This window comes from Gossypium arboreum, chromosome 11 (assembly GCF_025698485.1).
Source record: "Gossypium arboreum isolate Shixiya-1 chromosome 11, ASM2569848v2, whole genome shotgun sequence".
Classification (NCBI taxonomy): domain Eukaryota; kingdom Viridiplantae; phylum Streptophyta; class Magnoliopsida; order Malvales; family Malvaceae; genus Gossypium; species Gossypium arboreum.
The window spans coordinates 151,895-170,154 of record NC_069080.1 but is presented as its reverse complement, the minus strand read 5'-3'; the positions used below and the strand labels follow the sequence as shown (position 1 = coordinate 170,154).

Genomic DNA, 18,260 nt, shown 5'->3' with positions numbered 1-18,260 from the left:
AGATGAAATTACTGATGCGGCATCTGTTTTATACCATTATTTCTCTGGTTTGATAAGGAGAGAGAAAACAAAGTAGATTGCAGTAGTAATGGGGTTTATGCAATAAGCTATGTTACAGAAGAAAATGGTATACAAGCATGCAAATTAATTACGTATAAAAGAGTAGAGGTGAAAAGGGAAATGAGCATGATCATTTTAATGCTAATTAAAGTTTCATTGTAAAGGGAGTTTTACAGCAACATTTTTTTTTTTTTATAGCAAGCACACATAAATCATGTGGTCTGTTTTCTACATATAGAAAAAACTTACAATCCTTCAATATTACATTTACATTCTTAAATACTGTGTGTGTCAATTAATGCAGTGGAAACATCTACCAAAGCTTCCAATTAGTTTTTCCCTACAATGTATTGATATAAATGATGGTTGAGGGGATTGACTCCTTTTTCGAGCCCTGAGGCCTTCAAATAACTAATGAAACTCTCAACAATAAAAACTATTGTCTTCATATTGAACTTTGTCTTTAACTTCCGGCGAAGAGTTGGTACGGTTCACGGAGCACCCTTTTGTGAATCGTATATAGTTTTCTGTCCAAGTTAGAAATAAAATTTCGAAATAAAGACAATACTTTTGTAATGACACTTAAAAGACTTCTTATACCCTCAACAGTTTTACAAATAAAGATGTATATGTGATATATAGCTGAAAGATGGAGACATGCATGGGTGTTAGGAGGATCTGGGCACTGATAAGAAATCAAAGAAGGGAACAGCAGGCCTACTCTGATGTTCCTGATCCACCTCTTCACCGTCTCTCTTGCAGGTGTTGTCTGTCACTTCGCTTTCGTTGGAGTCTGTATTTACTTGAAGGAAATCGTAGAATTCGGTTGGCTGGGTTGTATCTGCTATTGCTACACATATAAGCATGAAATGTTAATTATTTGTTAAGAAAAAATATTCATGGTGAGAACATGATACAGGTAATATATTGGAAACAAAAGAAAACAAACCTTGAGTAGTGGTGGTAAGACTAGGGTTTGGATTGTGTGCGTAAAAGTGTTTGAAATAAGAGTAAGGAGGGAAAGCGTGCATGTAATTATTGTGGGGGAAAAGGGTGGTGCTTGTTATGTGAGGTTGATGTGAGGTGGAAGTGGAAGGAGGAAGAGTTTTGGAAGAGGATCTTTGTCGGCGGCATCTACGAGCCATGATGACATGCCAATGGTTCTTAACGGCGTTATCAGTACGGCCAGGGAAAAGCCTTGCAATAACAGACCATCGATTGCCGTGGATCCGATGGGAAGCCAAAAGTCGCTCTTCTTCCTCTTCCGTGAAAGGGCTTCTATTGATTCTGGGATCTAACTGGTTGAACCATCTCAGCCTGCAGCTTTTGCCTGATCATATCAAAACTAATATATTTAGAAACCCTAGCTAGTTATGATATAAGTAGACGAAGAAGAATTGAAGCATAGGAGGAAGTAAGTAAATAAGATGGAAGACCTGATCGGCCTTGAAGCTTTTCGGCTATGGCGTTCCAATTATGAGGACCATAGCGTTGGACCAGGTCCAGCAGCTTGTCATCTTCAGCAGGCCTCCAGTGGCCTCTGGAGCACATCTGCTGATTGGCTATGAAGAAGCGTAGATAGGCTGCTAGTAGAAGAAGAAGAAGAAGAAGAAGGCAATTGAATTGTGATGTGGGTTAGTTGATGGAACGTCTAAGCAAACCATACAAAAAACAAGGGTTGCTTGGTGAAATCAATTTGGTTCTCTTTTGCTTTCAACTTTCTAACCTACATCCCCTATTTTCTTATACTCAAAAACTATACAACCTGATATTATTGTAAAATGGTATGCCAGGTAAAGCATATGTTGTGAGATTTTTAGGTCTTCTCTCAGACCTAACAAACATTGCCACCCTCATCTCTAAGGCTACTATATTTTGGAAAATCAGAAATACCGGTAAGCAAACATTTGAATCATTTTCTTTTTGAACATATTACGCTCATCTAAGAATAGGAATATTAACCCAGTTTCATTCCATATTGATTTAGACTCACTGACTGTTCACCTATTTTACCTACAGAAACAGATGATATGTTGTTGTTGCGGCTTCCGCTGCTATCTCCCAAAATAACTAATCGATGTTTTATCATTAATAATATCATACATACTTTCTTTTATAATTAATTTTTAAAAAGAACCCTTCAACTTCACCTTGTATATTAAGATTACTCAAATTTATAGCTTTTTTAAATGACCCATTTTAAACTAATTTTTCATCCCTACTACCAACTACCAACCTATTGCCTATGCATGCATTTCTGCTCCAATTCTTACCGTTCCCCATGTTTTCCATTATTTTGGGACCAATGATATAAGATGGTAGCCTTTCCACCAAATATATTCCTTCATTCTTACTATTGTCAGAAAACCACAAGTCTATTTCAGTGTGGAAATAAATATAGCAAAGAGTGCAACTCAATTATTTTTGAGCTTGTGGAGTATTAGGTAGAGGAGGATAAGCATGTAAATTAGTACTCCAACCTCTGTAAACGTACATCTCATCTGATACTGTCATATTAACTAGATGAGTTTTGTTCTAAACCATATTTATTACAGAATCTCAAGTTGATATATATATATTGCAGATCAATAAAGGCACTAAACATCCCTTTCTTTCGGCTCAAGTGTGGAATGATGTCGACGATGAAGATAATAGCAGCAACCATAATTTTGTCTTGTTTAAAATTAAACAGGCAGTCCCAGAACAGTGAGGCCTTCAAAAAGTGCAGCTGCATTCACTACCAGAGCGGTCCAATAATATGGCAGCACTGCACATCAACAATTCTTCTTCAAATTTCAATCATTGCACCCATAAAGCCAGAAACCATTACATGCTAAGCAAAACCTACAACTCTAATCTATTTCACATCATCTTTCTTTTTGTTATGTTTTAATGACATATGATCGATGCTAGTCAGCATTTGATAATATACATATACAACAACTTACTAATGCATTTGGCAGCTCATAGTCTAAGTATTATGTTAGGTTTAATCTGTAATGCCTTGGGATGCACTTTTGTTTCGAGTGTTATGTTTATGTTCATTATGGTTTGTCTGTTTGTTGGGAGCTGTTTAGTGTTTTTCGTAAGGAGTTTGGCCAGGCGATCTGTTAGTGTTTCATGGTGGTCTCCACCTTATTTATAAATGTCAATTTCTCTGAGCAAAAAATTAATAATAATAAAGTCTTGCCTTGACCAATGCAACATCACATTAAATATATGCTCTGCCGCCTGCCGTCAATTTTTTACCATGGAACATTTTACAGTACTCTGAATATTGACCATGGCATTGAACACATATATTATATTATATGCTGTCACGAATTGGGGAGGTCTCCAGGAGTCCAGGTGTTTTATAGGCTTTGATGAAGCTGGAACTTAGAGACATGGGCAGAGAAATAGGTTAGTAGCCAATCATTAATCAAGATTTGAAAAAGGACGATATTATTAATAAATGAACTTGTGCAACCACGACCATATGATTAAGCTGCAGATACCGCCACACCATTCAAAACCCCAAACAAGGATAATAAATATCTGAAGCTCTCAATTAGCTGCTTTTAATATTAACTTCTTGATCGACCATTACTGAGTGGTCAACAAACTTCAACTTTACCCCAACCGAAAGTTACGTTTCAATTCTAACAAAGGGAATCAATTATAGGAATATAAGGTCTTCCCACGGTAGATTATACCTTCCCTTTTATTGTCAATAAATCAAATATTAAACCAATTAATCCAACATAACTTCTCATATCATGTGTCAAAGGAATGTAGCCTCTTTCTTTTTTACTTAAAACTCCCGACAAGAAAAGGTTCACATTACGAGATAGAGCAGATGCATCAGAGCCTCCATTGATGATTCAGTATTTACATAAGACATGAAAAAGACTACCACCCACACTTCAACTTAATATCCTTGTATATCTGAAAATGAAATATTAAATCCCACCATCAAAATAAATAAGTTTGGTGCCATAAAAATTACAGTGGATGTTCCTTGATGTATGTATGTATGTATGTATGTATGTATGTATGTTTGTAGTCATACATTTGCCACACACCAAATCTGGACAACCGGTGTCTATTAAACAGAACAGTGTAAGATGTCACACTGCTCTCTTTAGAACATTTTCCCGATACCCTCTTTCCTAGGAATAGATTCATTGACATCCATTCGCTGCCAGTTCCCCACCAAGGGGGCCATTTGGTCAACCTTGTCAAACAACCCAAGGAGTCCACCTGTGTGTACAAAGAGGACCTTTCTCCCCTCCCACTTTTTTGGATTCTCAGCCATGTCTTTCATCATCCCATAAGCAGCTTTCCCACTAAGCACAACAAAAATAAAATAAAATAAAATAAAAAACAAGCAAACAAACGACTCAAAAGAAATCTTCCTTTCCAAAATAGAACCTGTAGATAACTCTAGTTCTAAGAAAATGCTAGGTTCTGTTGAACAAACAAAAAAAAAGAAATTGCTAGGTTCTAATTGCACCATGCTAATTATCGAACATGTAGTTCAAATCTTATCGGAAGATAAGTTAGATTACGCCAGCCAGTTTCATCAAGAAATATACCTTATGGCTGAAGGTTTTTAAGTAAAACATGCTCTACTTTACTGTGAAAATCACGACACTAATTTCAACCAAGTTAAAATTTTTGTTGCAATATGCATGTATAAGGCATGTGACCAAAAGTATAAAACCTGAATATCATAACAACATCTTAGCCACATGGGAAAAGATACCAACAAAAGACATGGTTTTCCTCTTTCGTTGACATTAGCTCAATAACTATGAGAAGATTCTAGTTTTCCTCTAAAAAAACACTCATACGAAGAAAGGAAGAAAATTAAAATTGCCAATAGTAAAGATAACTTTCATACCTGTATACAGGGTCAAGAACAACACCCGTTGCAGCAGCAACTTCCTTCACAAATTTAAGCTCCTCAGAAGTGTTAATTGCATAACCCAGTCCTTTAGCCTGTAAGGAGTTTTTACAACATTATACATATTCCATCCAATAAATTACAGCATGTTCATGGCATCTGTCATGTTATCAGAAAAATTAAACTTTAGCTACAAGAATTTCTCTCCATCTTATGCATATAATAAACCAAATAGGTAAAGACTACAAATTAGACATTGACCAGAATGACCGGCCCAACTGTCCGAACTCAACCCAACCTGATTTCACACCAAAGTTAAAAAAGCTAAACCACCCGAGGTGTACCCAAAACCTAACCTGAAACTTACAAGGAAAATATCCTTCAGCCAATATGAGAGACACATCAAGAATTCAACAATGAAAGCATTTCCTGATTGTCTCCCATAGGATGTTAACTTCATATGATTTATCACAACATTTGCAAGTTGATTTATCATTATCTTTGCTTATTAACATGTTTTCACGCAACTTGATTAGTCCAAGTAGTGTCTATATAGTAGACTTCATCTCCAAGATTAGTTTGTATATCTAAATATGGGAGTATATGCCATTCGCGGTTAACCTTTTATTTTGATTTCACTCTAGTCCCTGATGTTTGTGTTATCTCCTTTGGTCCCCAACCTTTAAAGTGGTTCTCTTCTTGCTTTTCCTAAAATAATTTTATTAACACTAATGTAACATCCATATTGTAGCTCACATGGCACAATGTGTTTGCATTCCATTGGTAAGCCGCATGGTCATTTTTATAAATTATGAATAGAAAGATGTGACAAAAGGACTAAAATGAAACATTTTAAAAGGTTAAGACCCAGAAACTTCAAATTTCAACTATAAAGAATTATGCTACTTAAACTAGTGTGCTGTTGAGATTTAGATCCTTAAAACAAATAAGGTCTTAAGCCTATTCCAGAAACTTGATATTTCTGAAGCATGGAAATTAGCAAACAAATCTAAACAAAATAATATGTCTACACTTACAACAGACACAAAACATAGAGTAATGTAGGGAAACTACAAAAAGCTGAGTGATGAACAAAACAAATATAAGGCATTAAAACTTTCTCCAAGATAGGTATGAGGGCTTGTAAAAAAGAACCAACATAAAATGAAGAATTCATTCAACATCATCAGAACATGCATGTTAAATTTACCGCACAGCTAAGAAGTATCATTTATTATATCTTAAAAGAGAAAAAATGTCAAAAATCCAAGGGACATGTTAAATCTCACATTTAAAATGCTGACAATATCACGTGCATTAACACCTGCTTGAAGTCCATCAATCAAGTCTTGAACAAAGTCATAGAAGTAATCAGGATCATCACAAACGCAAAATGCATGAACCTAAGTTGTCAGTAAAACATCATAAAAATCAGTTTGCCTATGCAGAAATGTATGTGTTAGTATATAAATAAGAATACACACTTTTGCCTTCAAGGCTCCAAGCCATGATCCCAATGAAAGACCAGCAATGGTACCGCCACTAAAAATAAATAATACAAAAAATTGTCACTCAACATTGCTTTTGTCTATAGCCTGGATCCAAGGTCAGATGTTAGTCAACATAAAACCTAAATTAATTAAAGATCACAAGTCTAATAAAACTTCAATGCACTTACGACCACGCCTCTCCAAAATGGACCCCTGACTTAAATTCCTTTAGCACTAAATCAAAAGGAATACTATACGGTAAGGAAGTAAAAAATAGTCAACATCACCGCTGCAAGAACAAAGAAATCAACTAAAAAAAAGGTCTTAAACTTTTAAAAAAATAAACCAATTTTGATGAATGAAAACTAAATGTACCCATAAACATAATTGACAATAGCTTCAATTATGGTACAGTTGCACTCTCATAGTTTTAACGCTTTAGTAATGTTCAGATATCGGATTCACGATTACCATAAACACAAATTAACTAAAATGTTAATGAGGCATCAAAGTTTCTGATTGAAGAAAGGTTTTGTTTATTTCTTGTAATGCTAAGTATTGTCAAAGATCAAATCTGAAAAGTCATTCATTGACAATGAAAATATTTGAGTAGAATAGAACCTGCCACATGCTACAACAATATCGTCAAATTTTATTCTGTTGCTTCTTATCTGAAGTTGCTCCTCAATTTCCCTCATTGCCTCAATATATCCCCTAAAGATAGAAAATTTGTTAAATGTTTGTATTGGATTTAGAAAAGGAATAAATACTTCAAAAGTTTAGCAAACATTGACAAGGAGAAAAGAAGATCAAGGAACTTATAGTACAATATCCTTGAAAAATAAAACACTGAACTTATTAAGGCCCTATAGTTAACTGCTTGAGTAAAGGATCGTAAGTTCTTTCAACCTGAATGATCCATACATGAATCTGGTATTAGACGAAACAACTTCAAGACCAAAGAAACAGTTCCATACCAAACAAGTACAAGCTTTGTAAAACATTTGGAGAGAAATTTTATCCAGTTCAATGAAAAATGAAAACAATTTGGTATTACAGCAACAAGTGGACCTTATCAATTCAATTAAAGTTTCAATGATCATGCATATAATAAATTTGTTTGTTTGCACAAATGAACCTTAACCCATGGTCCATTGGGTACTAACTAAATTAATTGAAGTTGTTAGGGATTTCACGCAGTTTTTAGTGTATATTTATAAAGTCTTGCTCCAAAGTTATTATTTTAGAGAATATAGTCCATATAAAACAAGTTATCATTTAAAAAAGAAAAACCGAAAATACCAATGACCAAAAACAAAATGCTTTTCTCATGTTATGCACCTATAGCATAAAGTTTGTAAGAAAAATTAGTTTGTAAGAGAACAGATACTGATTTTCTGCAGCTTTCGAAGCAAATAATTCAACTAAGATGACATGTGAAAGAAAAGAGAGAATAAACTATGACAGAAGCTCACCAGGTACCCAGGGAGTTTGATCCACCAACAGGAATAACATAAGGCCTCCGGCCTTCCTTTAGCAACTGTTCTTTCAAAACATTAGTAAGGGCCTAACCAAAATTTCAAATAGGGAGAATTAGAATACCACATAATGCATTACAGCATTAGCACGTAAGAATTATCAATTCAATCACATAGCTGATGGATCCTGCAATGTAGAAGCAGGATCATTGGTGATATGTATCTCAGAAACATTCTCAAGAAATCATTAACAAACTCTTATTTCAGCCATCTAATGAAGCAACCCCAAAATCGGATCTGCTAGTAAACTCAAAATCCATGTCTAAGGTCAAAGTATCTAAAAATAATTGAAAACGAGCAAAGAGTCATATTATAATAGATACATTATTACATATCCCCACTCAGTAATAAATGAAAACCGGAATGCATTTATAAAACAATTAATGTGTGTGTATCCTTTACAAGGACAAGCTTTTCTGTTCCTCGCAATCCAAATGCAAATTAGCATCAGCTTTTTGGCAATTACTAATTAGGCTCAGCACTGCAATAAGTATAGTTAGCAAATAAAATATGGCAATGAGAAAGTCAGAAACTAACAACACTCCCTATTTTCGCATATTCTTCTTTTGAAATAAGTTGAATATGAGCGCCCATAAAACGCTCCACCAGCAGATTTCCAGTCAATCCGGGATCTTTATCAACAAGAAGCTGCAACAGGAAACTGGTTAAGCAAAAGAATAATCGTAGCAGGGGAAATAAATAATATTAGAAAGGTAAAAGAAAAGAAACAGTAGAACCTTAGAGGTGCGGAGTATGAGATAGGAGTCTAGATTCAAATACTTAGCAGCGACAGCGGTGGCGCGGCAGTGGTTGCTTTGGATGCCGCCGATTGTAATGATGCAATCAGCACCCTGTGCCACTGCTTCCGCCAATAAGAACTCCAATTTCCTGACTTTGTTACCGCTCAATTGCATACCTGAAAGATCGTCACGCTGCATGCACTAAGATCGTGAGTACCAAAGAGCAAACAAAATATTAAATTAAAGAAAAAGAGAGAGAGAGCAAAAATTACCTTCAACCAAACTTCCGTGTTTTGGGGCAAATTAGGCAGATTCCACTTATGAATTGGAGTAGGAAGCTGAAAAAGCGAAGGAATAAGATTAGGGTGTTTCGCAGAGGCAATGAAAATGAATGAAAGGTAGAGATAGAGTAGTTACATGGGCGAGGGAGAAGACATGGGAAGGGATTGGTTTGAGATGGGAGGCCCAAGTAGGAGGAGAGTAGGGCTTCTTGCTGAGGAAATCATCAAAGCTTAAGCCCTTAGCTTTGGAGGTGTCGTCGTTGGATTCCATTGCGCGAGAGTGAGAGCAACGGACTCTGCTGGGTTTAGATTTTCCAAAGACTGTTATAGACTGGTTTGAAACAGGCAGATGTAAGGGCGATGGATTTGCACTCAGCCTAGCTGTAGCTGACCACAACATTGCACTAATGTCCTTTGGCTATGATGTAGATATACTACGACACACAGGCCTTTAATCAATTGCACTCGAGGAAGCCATTTTCAGCTGCAGCCTCATTTTTTTTATTTTATATAATTCGTAACAGAAATGATGTCATTTGCAATATCATCAACAGTAGTAACAAACACATAATAATGACTACGACGCAGTTGTGTTTACGGTAAAAGTATTTACATGGTTATTGTACTAGCATGATGGAATTTTAATATAAAATACTAATTTTTTATATTTAATCTATATTATAATGATTAATTTAATTAAGTGGAGAAAGTAAAATGTAAGCTAATTCATATTTTAAGAGCCTATGTGATAATCCACAACTTAGGGCTTAAATATATGGTTTTAGCTGAAATTAAGGTCACCATTGAAATGATAAAATTCAATAATCAAGACCATAATATTTTGAATTTAAATTTTATCATATGTATATGTTATTATGTAAAAATAATGATTTTTTGATAATTTTATAAAAGGAAATTGATATAGAATTAATATTTAGAAAAATGATATACACCTTTATTAATTTTTCATGAATATGGATATGGTAATTGAATTCACTTAATTTACATAAAAATAAACATAGGAAATTAATAAAAATGTAATATTGGCAAGGTTCACATTATTTGATTATAATAATTAAGGCCAAAAAATCAATTGAATCCTAATGAAAAAATGGATTCAATTGTTAAAATTTTCATGTTTTAATTTTTTTTAAAAATCATATTTCTCACTATGTAGTATAATTGTAGCGTGACACATGATAAAAATAATTAAAAAAAGGACAACAATTGAGTTAGGCTTAATTAATGAAAATTTCATTGGATACATTTTTGGTATTTTGTTAGAGAATATAGCCAGCCCAGCTATCAATCGAAGAAGTATGTTACTGTTCCACCTAAAATGTCTTACTTTAAATAATTTATATGATTATTAATTTCAACACTAAATATTGATATAAGTAAATGACCTAAAAGAAATTAAAATACGATACAACAAAATATAATAATTCTTTAAATAATTAAAATAAAAGAATAGCTTGTCATTTGGCAAGCTATGGAAAAGGTATAAATTCCTTGGAAAATTATTTTGTATTTTTTCCTAATTTTTTTATAAAAGATAATTATGTTAACATTAATAAATTTCTTTCATTCCTACCACATATCTCATTTTATTACTTTTAGTATATATTAATTTACTATTTCAATTCTTTTTCCGTAAACTTATAATCAATTAATTTAAATTTATTTTTATTAAATCAATTTATAAATAGCTTATTTTAGATTAAATTATCGTTATGGACCTCTACTGAGTTTAGATTTAAAATTTTAATATTTATAGTTTAATATGATATAATTTAGTTTTTCACATAATCTCATAATAGTTGATTCTTTTAATCATTATGGTCAAAATGTTGAAGTTGATTTCTTTTGTAAATATATCCATTCCAACATGTTAATATATATGTGTGTGTTAGAAAAGTATTTTAAAGGAAAATTCACATAACCATTTTAATTGAAATAGTTCAAGATGTTAAGCATTTAGACTAATTAATGCCATTATGAAATAAATGATCAAATTATGTCAAATTAAAATATAAAGACTAAATTTCAAATGTAATACTAGTAGACTTGAAATTACAATTTTACCATTATCTTATATGATTAAAAATTATATCATTAGTTACTCAAAATAAATAATGTTATTAACAATTTTGGAAGTTGACGTGATTAAAAAAATGCTTATTCCAATTCACTATTTGAAATGAATCTTTTAAAACTAAAAATAAAAATATTTTAAAATATTTTAATTTAATTAGTTTTTCAGTCTAGTTCAATCAGTTCGTATTGACTTATGGGTTAGCTAGTTTTATGTCTCTCTCTGAATTGATACTCGAGCTAGTTCTCTATTTGACCGGTTGGTCCAGTTTTATTTAAACAATCATGACTCTAAGTTTCCACACTTCGTACATTTAGAACTTAGTCATTCAACTATTATTTTAATAATTTAATCTCTATTTTATTGATTTAAAATTTGATTTCTAATTATATATAACAACATAAGATTTTAATTAGAAATTTAACGATATTTATCTTAACTAATTAATAAAATTATAAAATTATAGATACTAAGTTATGTTATAAATTAAAGTATTAGGATCAAATCTCAAATTTAAGCATATTTGTAATAGCCTGAATTTCAACGATGTCGAAAATAGTGGTTCGAGACCATCAAATCTGACAAATGAACTCGTAGATTATATTATTTAATATTTACGAGCCAAATGAAGTTTTTAAAAGATTTTTGGAATAATAAATTGTGTTTTATAAAGATTTATTTGGTCAAGAAATTGAGAAAAAGAGGTATCGAGATCTCGATGTTATAAACCGACCCATAAATATTTTTATAAATATTTACGGAATGTCAATAAGATAGTACTAAAATTTCGTTAGAAAATTTTGACGTTTGGGTGGTCAATTAAACAAAAAGGATTAAATTGGAAAATGTGTAAAAGTTGCTAAAAGGATTAAATAGCTCGATTGTCAAATGAGGAAGGACCTAAAGTGAAAATAAGCCCAAAGGAGATATTTTGGGCGGCAATAGCAGAGAAAAATCAGGAAATTGGTGAAATAAGGGTAAAATTGGAAAATTGCCAAAATTAGCTAAATAAAAATGGGACTAAATTGGAATATCTAGAATTCTCTTTATTTCTCTTCATATTCATCAGTTGAAAAACAGCCATGGAAGGGGGTTCAAGCTGGTTTTCATGCTCTAGCTTCATGTAAGTTTAATTCTTGCTTTCTCCTTGAAATTTCTATGTTTTGGGAATTTTACAATTGGGTCCAACTTACTATTTCATTAGTTTTTGATTCCATGGCCAATTTTTAAAGTTTTTATGGATGAGTGCTGAAATAATATGATGAATAATCATAGAATTGAAGCTTTAATTTTGGTATATGATGATTTTATCAAGTAAAATTGATGGAAATTCATTTTAGGACCTAATTAAGAAAGAGTTTGGAATTAATGTCTAATGCTAAAGTTCTGATTTTTAGGGGTTATGAAGAAGTTTAAAATGATAGACTAAAGTATTAATTGAGAAAAATTAGCTCAATTGAGGGGTTAATTGAGCAAGGACTGAATTGTATAAACTGTGAAATTTAGGGCAAAATGAAAATCAACATTTTTCACTAAAACTGTTTTGGACAGCAGCAGTAGTATAACTTTGAAAAATCACCAAAAATTGTATAAATCGAATTAGAGGATGAATAAAATATGAAATTAAAGCTTATTGAGTCTAGTTTCTTATAAAAGAAACGATGTAAGAATGGAATTGTGAATCATGAGATATAATAAATTTTATGAGACATGGTCAGAATGATTTCGGGTTCCCCTGTTTTGACTTTGGAAAATCATAAAAAATTGGAGAAAAATAATTAGGGGCTTAAATTTATATGTTTAGAATCCTTAGTGAGCCTATTTTCCATAGAAACAAACGAAAACATCATTTTAATCTTGTACGAGGATATAATTAATTTTTAGTGAAGAAGAGTCGGAACTGTTCGACAGCAGAATAGGGGCAACTTTAAAGAATAAACTGTACTTATTGGCTAAACCAAAAATTCTGAAAATTTTATGGTAAGAAGATATATGAGTCTAGTTTCAGGAAAAATTATCGGATATTAATTTGGAGTTATATAGCTCCAGATATAAATAATTTAGTGACTATGACACAGATAGACAGCTTGAATATTCATAAAAGTAAATAATAAAGATTATAGATAATGTTACTTACAAGTGTGTTATATACATTAAGGATGTGGAATGGAGAGGAGGAGGAGGAAAATATATATGAATATTCAGCTAGCATGGTTAATTTGCATGTTTTAGGCTTAAGGACTGAATTGAATAAAAGTAAAACTTCAGGGGGTAATTTTGTAAAAATGTCAAAAATGACAAATTGAAGGGAATGAATTTTTTTATTATCTAAATTAATAAATTGAATGAACTTTTCAATTTAAGATCGGGTGAAAATTGGGAAAATGGTAAATTACCAAAATGCCCCTTAATCTTGATATTTCTGCAATTTCGCCAAGTACGTTCGTGTAACTTGAATTATATTCTTAAATACTTGAAATGCATGTGTTTTTTATATGAATATGATTTGAATGTTCATTATATGGAAATTTATGAAACATTGATATATTTGAAAAAAAAAAAGGGAAAAAAATCCCGGTTGAATGGAAGGAAAATTCGATGGATCTCTAAAAAGGAATTGACGGTAAAAAGGATCTAACCCGGACGGGTGATCCTATCATGATATAGCCCTCCCAAAGAATATGTGGAAAATGGATTTAGCCCGAACGGTAATCCAATTAGGTCTCAATTTAGCTTTGGACTAGTAATTCGATCCAAGCTCATTAGAGTAATTGTCGTTGCAGGGGATTTAGTCTGGACTGGTAATCCCGACAATACTCTATGAGTTTATATTACAGGGGATTTAGCCTGGACTGGTAATCTCACTGTAAGGATGAGGTTTGCGGGAGTGTGCTCTCTGATATGGAATGTGTAAGACCATGGTTGAAAGATACCATGGCAACCTGATATGAAATGTGTAAGACCATGGTTGAAAGATACCATGGCAACGTGATATGAAATGTGTAAGACCATGGTTGAAAGATACCATGGCAACGTGATATGAAATGAATAAGACCATGGTTGAAAGATACCACGGCAACCTGATATGAAATGAGTAAGACCATGGTTGAAAGATACCATGACAACATGACGGGAAAATAAATAAGACCATGGTTGAAAGATACCATGGCAACATGATAGAAAACGAGTAAAACCATAGTTAAAAGATACTATGACATCATGTCGAAGATAAATAAGATCGAGGAAGAGAAGCGCCAAGATATCTATTGAATAATCGATATTCAGGTAATATGTATCAAATGGAATGGTTATATGAAATGGTTGTGTGAAATGTTTACAGGAATTGGTCATATGGAAATATATGTACAAAATAGTTGTATGAAATAATTAAGAAGATAGATAAATGAAATAAGTATAGGTACATGGAATTTAATTTATGTTAAGTTTAATACGAACTATTACCGAAATAAATATATACAAGATATAAGGAAATGATGGTGCATGAAATATTGATATAATGAAATGAATGATATATGCTTATGAAGAAACAAGAAGAGAATAATATATTTTGTGACATGTACATATATAATTATCTTTGATATGTTGATACAAGGAAATTATGTAAGTTGAGACTATTATTAAACTCAAGTGTGATATGTTGAGAAAATAGGTATATCAATGTTGAATTTATATGAAATATGTGCAAGTATACTAACAATGTTGTTGTTTGATGCTTAGACAAGTGCTAAGCTATTGATTGAATGGTAACATGTTTAATTATAAGGAGCATTGATGTAATACCCCGAATATTTTTACAGTAAAATATTATCCGTGATATAGTAAAATAAGGAAATAAAGTGACAAAAATGGAATTTTTGAGTGCTGTCAATATTGAGAAGTATATTATGATATATTAATTCAAGAAAGGACTAAATTGCAAAGATGAGAAAAGTTTTGTTGCATAAGAGTAAATACTCAAAATTTAAGGGGTTGAAGTGTAAATATAAAAAAGTTGAAGGACTAATGGTGCAAATATTTTAAGGGTGGAATGATCTAGAAACCAAGAAAAATTGATGAATTAGGACCAAATTGAATAGGTAAAAAAATTATGAGGGACTAAATCGCAATTTTACCAAATTAAGTGATGACTCAAGGATGGAATTCTAAAAGATCATGAAGGGCAAAATGGTCAATTAGTAAGAGAGAGAATTCTAGAATGTAATGATTATGTTGATGATATTTTAAATTAATTAATTAGATAAATATTATTTTATTAATATTTTATGAGATGTTTATTATTATTATATTATTATTTATTTAGTATAAAAGGAAGGAAATATGAAGAATTAACAACACATTTCCTTTCTCATGCAAACTAACGTAAGATAAGAAGAAGAAAAGAAGTTTGCTTTCTTTACAATTTAGTCCTTTCACCAAAAATTCATTATTTTCACCTAAAAATTGAAAGAATTTCCATAGCCATCAAGAGAGAAAGATAGCAAGGAGATGATGGGGAGCAAGAATAGCAAGTTGGATTCAAGAAATCGAAGCTGGAGGAGAGAGAAAAATCAAGTTAAAGATTGAAGTCAATAAGAAAAGGTAAGTACATCAAGATTTCAATATGTTTTTAAGTTTGTTATTATTGATAAAGCATGGAAATAATGTTATAGTAGAGTTTTCTTACATAAGGTCCTATGTTATTGATATGTTAGTGAAGAAAAAAAATAGAGAAAGTGATGAGAAATGGTGTAGAAAAAGAAAATAAGAGTGTTATAACATGGTAATTAATAGCTTGCACAAAAACAGTTTGGACAGCAGCAGTAGACTAACTTTGAAAAATCACCATAAATTGTAGAAATCGAATTAGAAGATGAAAAAATTATGGAATTAAATATTATTAAGTCTAGTTTCTTATAGAAGAAATGATGTAAGCAATGGAATTGTAAATCATGAGACATGATGAATTTTGTGAGCCAAGGTCAGAATGATTTCGGGTTCCCCTGTTCTGACTTTATAAAATCATAAAAAATTGGATAGAAATAATTATGGGATTAAATTTATATTTTTAGAATCCTGAATGAGTCTATTTTCAATAGAAACAAACGGGAACATCATTCGAATTCTGTACGAGGAGATAATAAATTTTTAGTGAAGAAGGGCCAGAACTATCAGACAGCAGAACAGGGGTAACTTTAAAGAATAAAATGTACTTATTGGATAAACCAAAAATTCTGAAAATTTTATGGTAAGAAGATATATGAGTCTAGTTTGAGGGAAAATTATCGGATCTTAATTTGGAGTTCTATAACTCCAGATATAAATAATTTAGTGACTATGACGCAGATAGACAGCTTGAATGTTCATAAAAGTAAAAAAATAAAAATTATGGATAATGTTACTTACAAGTGTGTTATCTACATTAAGGATGTGGAATGGAGAGGAGGAGAAGGAAAAATATGTATGAATATTCATCTAGCATGGCTAATTTGTATATTTTAGGCTCAGGGACTAAATTGAATAAAAGTAAAACTTTATGGGCAATTTTGTAAACATGTCAGAAATGACCAAATTGCATGAAATGGATTATTTTATTATTTAAATTACAAAGTTGAATGAAATTATTAATTTAGTTCAAGATCGGGGGGAAAAACATGTTTTAGGGATTAAATTGAAAAGTGTTGAAATTATGGAAAATTCTGATATTTTATAGAATTCATGGACTTTTATCAATATATATGAGAATAATAGCTGGAAATAAGGATTAAATTGCAATAATTTTATTTTCCTGACCCTAAGGACGAAATCGTCATTAATTAAAAGTTTAGGGGCAAAATGGTAATTTTGCCTAGAGCATTAATTAAATGCATTAGAAGATGAAATGAATGAAAATGATGATCAAATTTATTTATAAAGATCCGGACGACTCAAATATGAGACTTGATCGTGGAAAAGAAAAGATATCGGATTAATGAAATTATAAACACAAACAAGCAATGAGGTAAGTCTGTGTAACTTGAATTGTATTTTAAATACTTGAAATATGTCGTTATGTGATGAAAATATGATTTGAATGTTCAATTCATGATATTTGATGAAATATTGATAATACTCGATATAAATTGAAAATAAATCCCAGTTGAATGAAAGGAAAATTCGATGGATCCCTGAAAAAGAATTGACGGTAAAAAGGATCTAGTCCGGACGGGTGATCCTATTCTGATATAGCCCTCCCGAAGAATACGTGTAAAATGGATTTAGCCGGATGGGTAATCCGAATTAGGTCAATTTAGCTTTGACTGTAATTCGGATCCAAGCTCATTAGAGTAATTGTCGTTGCGGGATTTAGCTCGATCGGTAATCCATTGTAAGGATGAGTTGCGCGGAGTGTGCTCTCTGAAATGAAATGTGTATGACCATGGTTGAAAGATACCATGGCAACATGATTAGAAATGTGTAAGACCATGGTTGAAAGATACCATGGCAACATGATTAGAAATGTGTAAGACCATGGTTGAAAGATACCATGGCAGCCTGATATAAAATGTGTAAGACCATGGTTGAAAGATACCATGGCAACTGATATGAATGTGTAAGACCATGGTTGAAAGATACCATGGCAACGTGATATGAAATGAACAAGACCATGGTTGAAAGATACCATGGCAACATGACGAAAATGAGTAAGACCATAGTTGAAAGACACTATGGCATCATGTCAAAGATAAATAAGACCGTGGGTGGGAGACGCCTAACATCTCATTGAACAATTGATATTCGGGTAATATGTATCGGATGACGAATGGTTATACTGAAATAATTATGAAGATAGATAAACGAAATAAGTATAAGTACATGGAATATAATTTATGTTAAGTTTGATATAAGCTATTACCTAATAAATATACATAAAATATATGGAAATGATGGAGCATGAAATATTGATATAATGAAATGAATGATATATGCTTATGAAGAAACAGAAGAGCATGATATGTTTCATGACATGTACATATATGATTATCTTTGATATGTTGATACAAGGAAATTATGTAAGTTGAGACTATTATTAAACTCAAGTGCGATATGTCGAGAAAATAGATATATAAATGTTGAATTTATATGAGATATGTGCAAGTATACTAACAATGTTGCTGTTTGATGCTTATAC

At 31.9% G+C, this 18,260-nt stretch overlaps 2 protein-coding genes across 3 annotated transcripts; both read right to left on the bottom strand.

Moving 5' to 3' along the window:
- Positions 1-228: 228 nt before the first annotated feature.
- On the bottom strand, positions 229-1,828 carry LOC108455883 (transcription factor MYB54-like). 2 transcript variants are annotated; one of them, XM_017754455.2, is made up of 4 exons: positions 1,497-1,828; positions 1,010-1,390; positions 782-901; positions 229-587 (listed from the first exon to the last, which is right to left on the bottom strand). In XM_017754455.2, exons 1-4 carry the CDS (start codon positions 1,609-1,611, stop codon positions 484-486), a joined length of 720 nt encoding a protein of 239 aa, XP_017609944.1. In that variant the 5' UTR covers positions 1,612-1,828; the 3' UTR covers positions 229-483. The 2 variants fall into 2 exon arrangements, with proteins under 2 accessions (XP_017609944.1, XP_017609943.1); XM_017754454.2 differs by having other exon boundaries at positions 782-910; positions 1,497-1,824.
- A 2,054-nt stretch (positions 1,829-3,882) lies between these two features.
- Positions 3,883-9,529, bottom strand: LOC108457202 (bifunctional D-cysteine desulfhydrase/1-aminocyclopropane-1-carboxylate deaminase, mitochondrial). Its single transcript, XM_017756118.2, has 10 exons — positions 9,134-9,529; positions 8,989-9,054; positions 8,714-8,908; positions 8,514-8,624; positions 7,914-8,005; positions 7,060-7,152; positions 6,433-6,490; positions 6,238-6,351; positions 4,946-5,043; positions 3,883-4,388 (listed from the first exon to the last, which is right to left on the bottom strand). Exons 1-10 carry the CDS (start codon positions 9,395-9,397, stop codon positions 4,184-4,186), a joined length of 1,296 nt encoding a protein of 431 aa, XP_017611607.1. The 5' UTR covers positions 9,398-9,529; the 3' UTR covers positions 3,883-4,183.
- Between the last annotated feature and the right edge of the window lie 8,731 nt (positions 9,530-18,260).

Coding starts and splice junctions, on each gene's coding strand:
- LOC108455883 (XM_017754454.2), bottom strand. CDS start 1,611: ATGTGCTCCAGAGGCCACTGGAGGCCTGCTGAAGATGACAAGCTGCTG. Junction 1,391..1,496: donor AAAGCTTCAAGGCCGATCAG/GTCTTCCATCTT, acceptor TGATATGATCAG/GCAAAAGCTGCAGGCTGAGA. Junction 911..1,009: donor TCTTACCACCACTACTCAAG/GTTTGTTTTCTT, acceptor TTATATGTGTAG/CAATAGCAGATACAACCCAG.
- LOC108457202 (XM_017756118.2), bottom strand. CDS start 9,397: ATGTTGTGGTCAGCTACAGCTAGGCTGAGTGCAAATCCATCGCCCTTA. Junction 8,625..8,713: donor TCATACTCCGCACCTCTAAG/GTTCTACTGTTT, acceptor TTCCTGTTGCAG/CTTCTTGTTGATAAAGATCC. Junction 6,491..7,059: donor ATTGTTGTAGCATGTGGCAG/GTTCTATTCTAC, acceptor ATTTATTTTTAG/TGGCGGTACCATTGCTGGTC.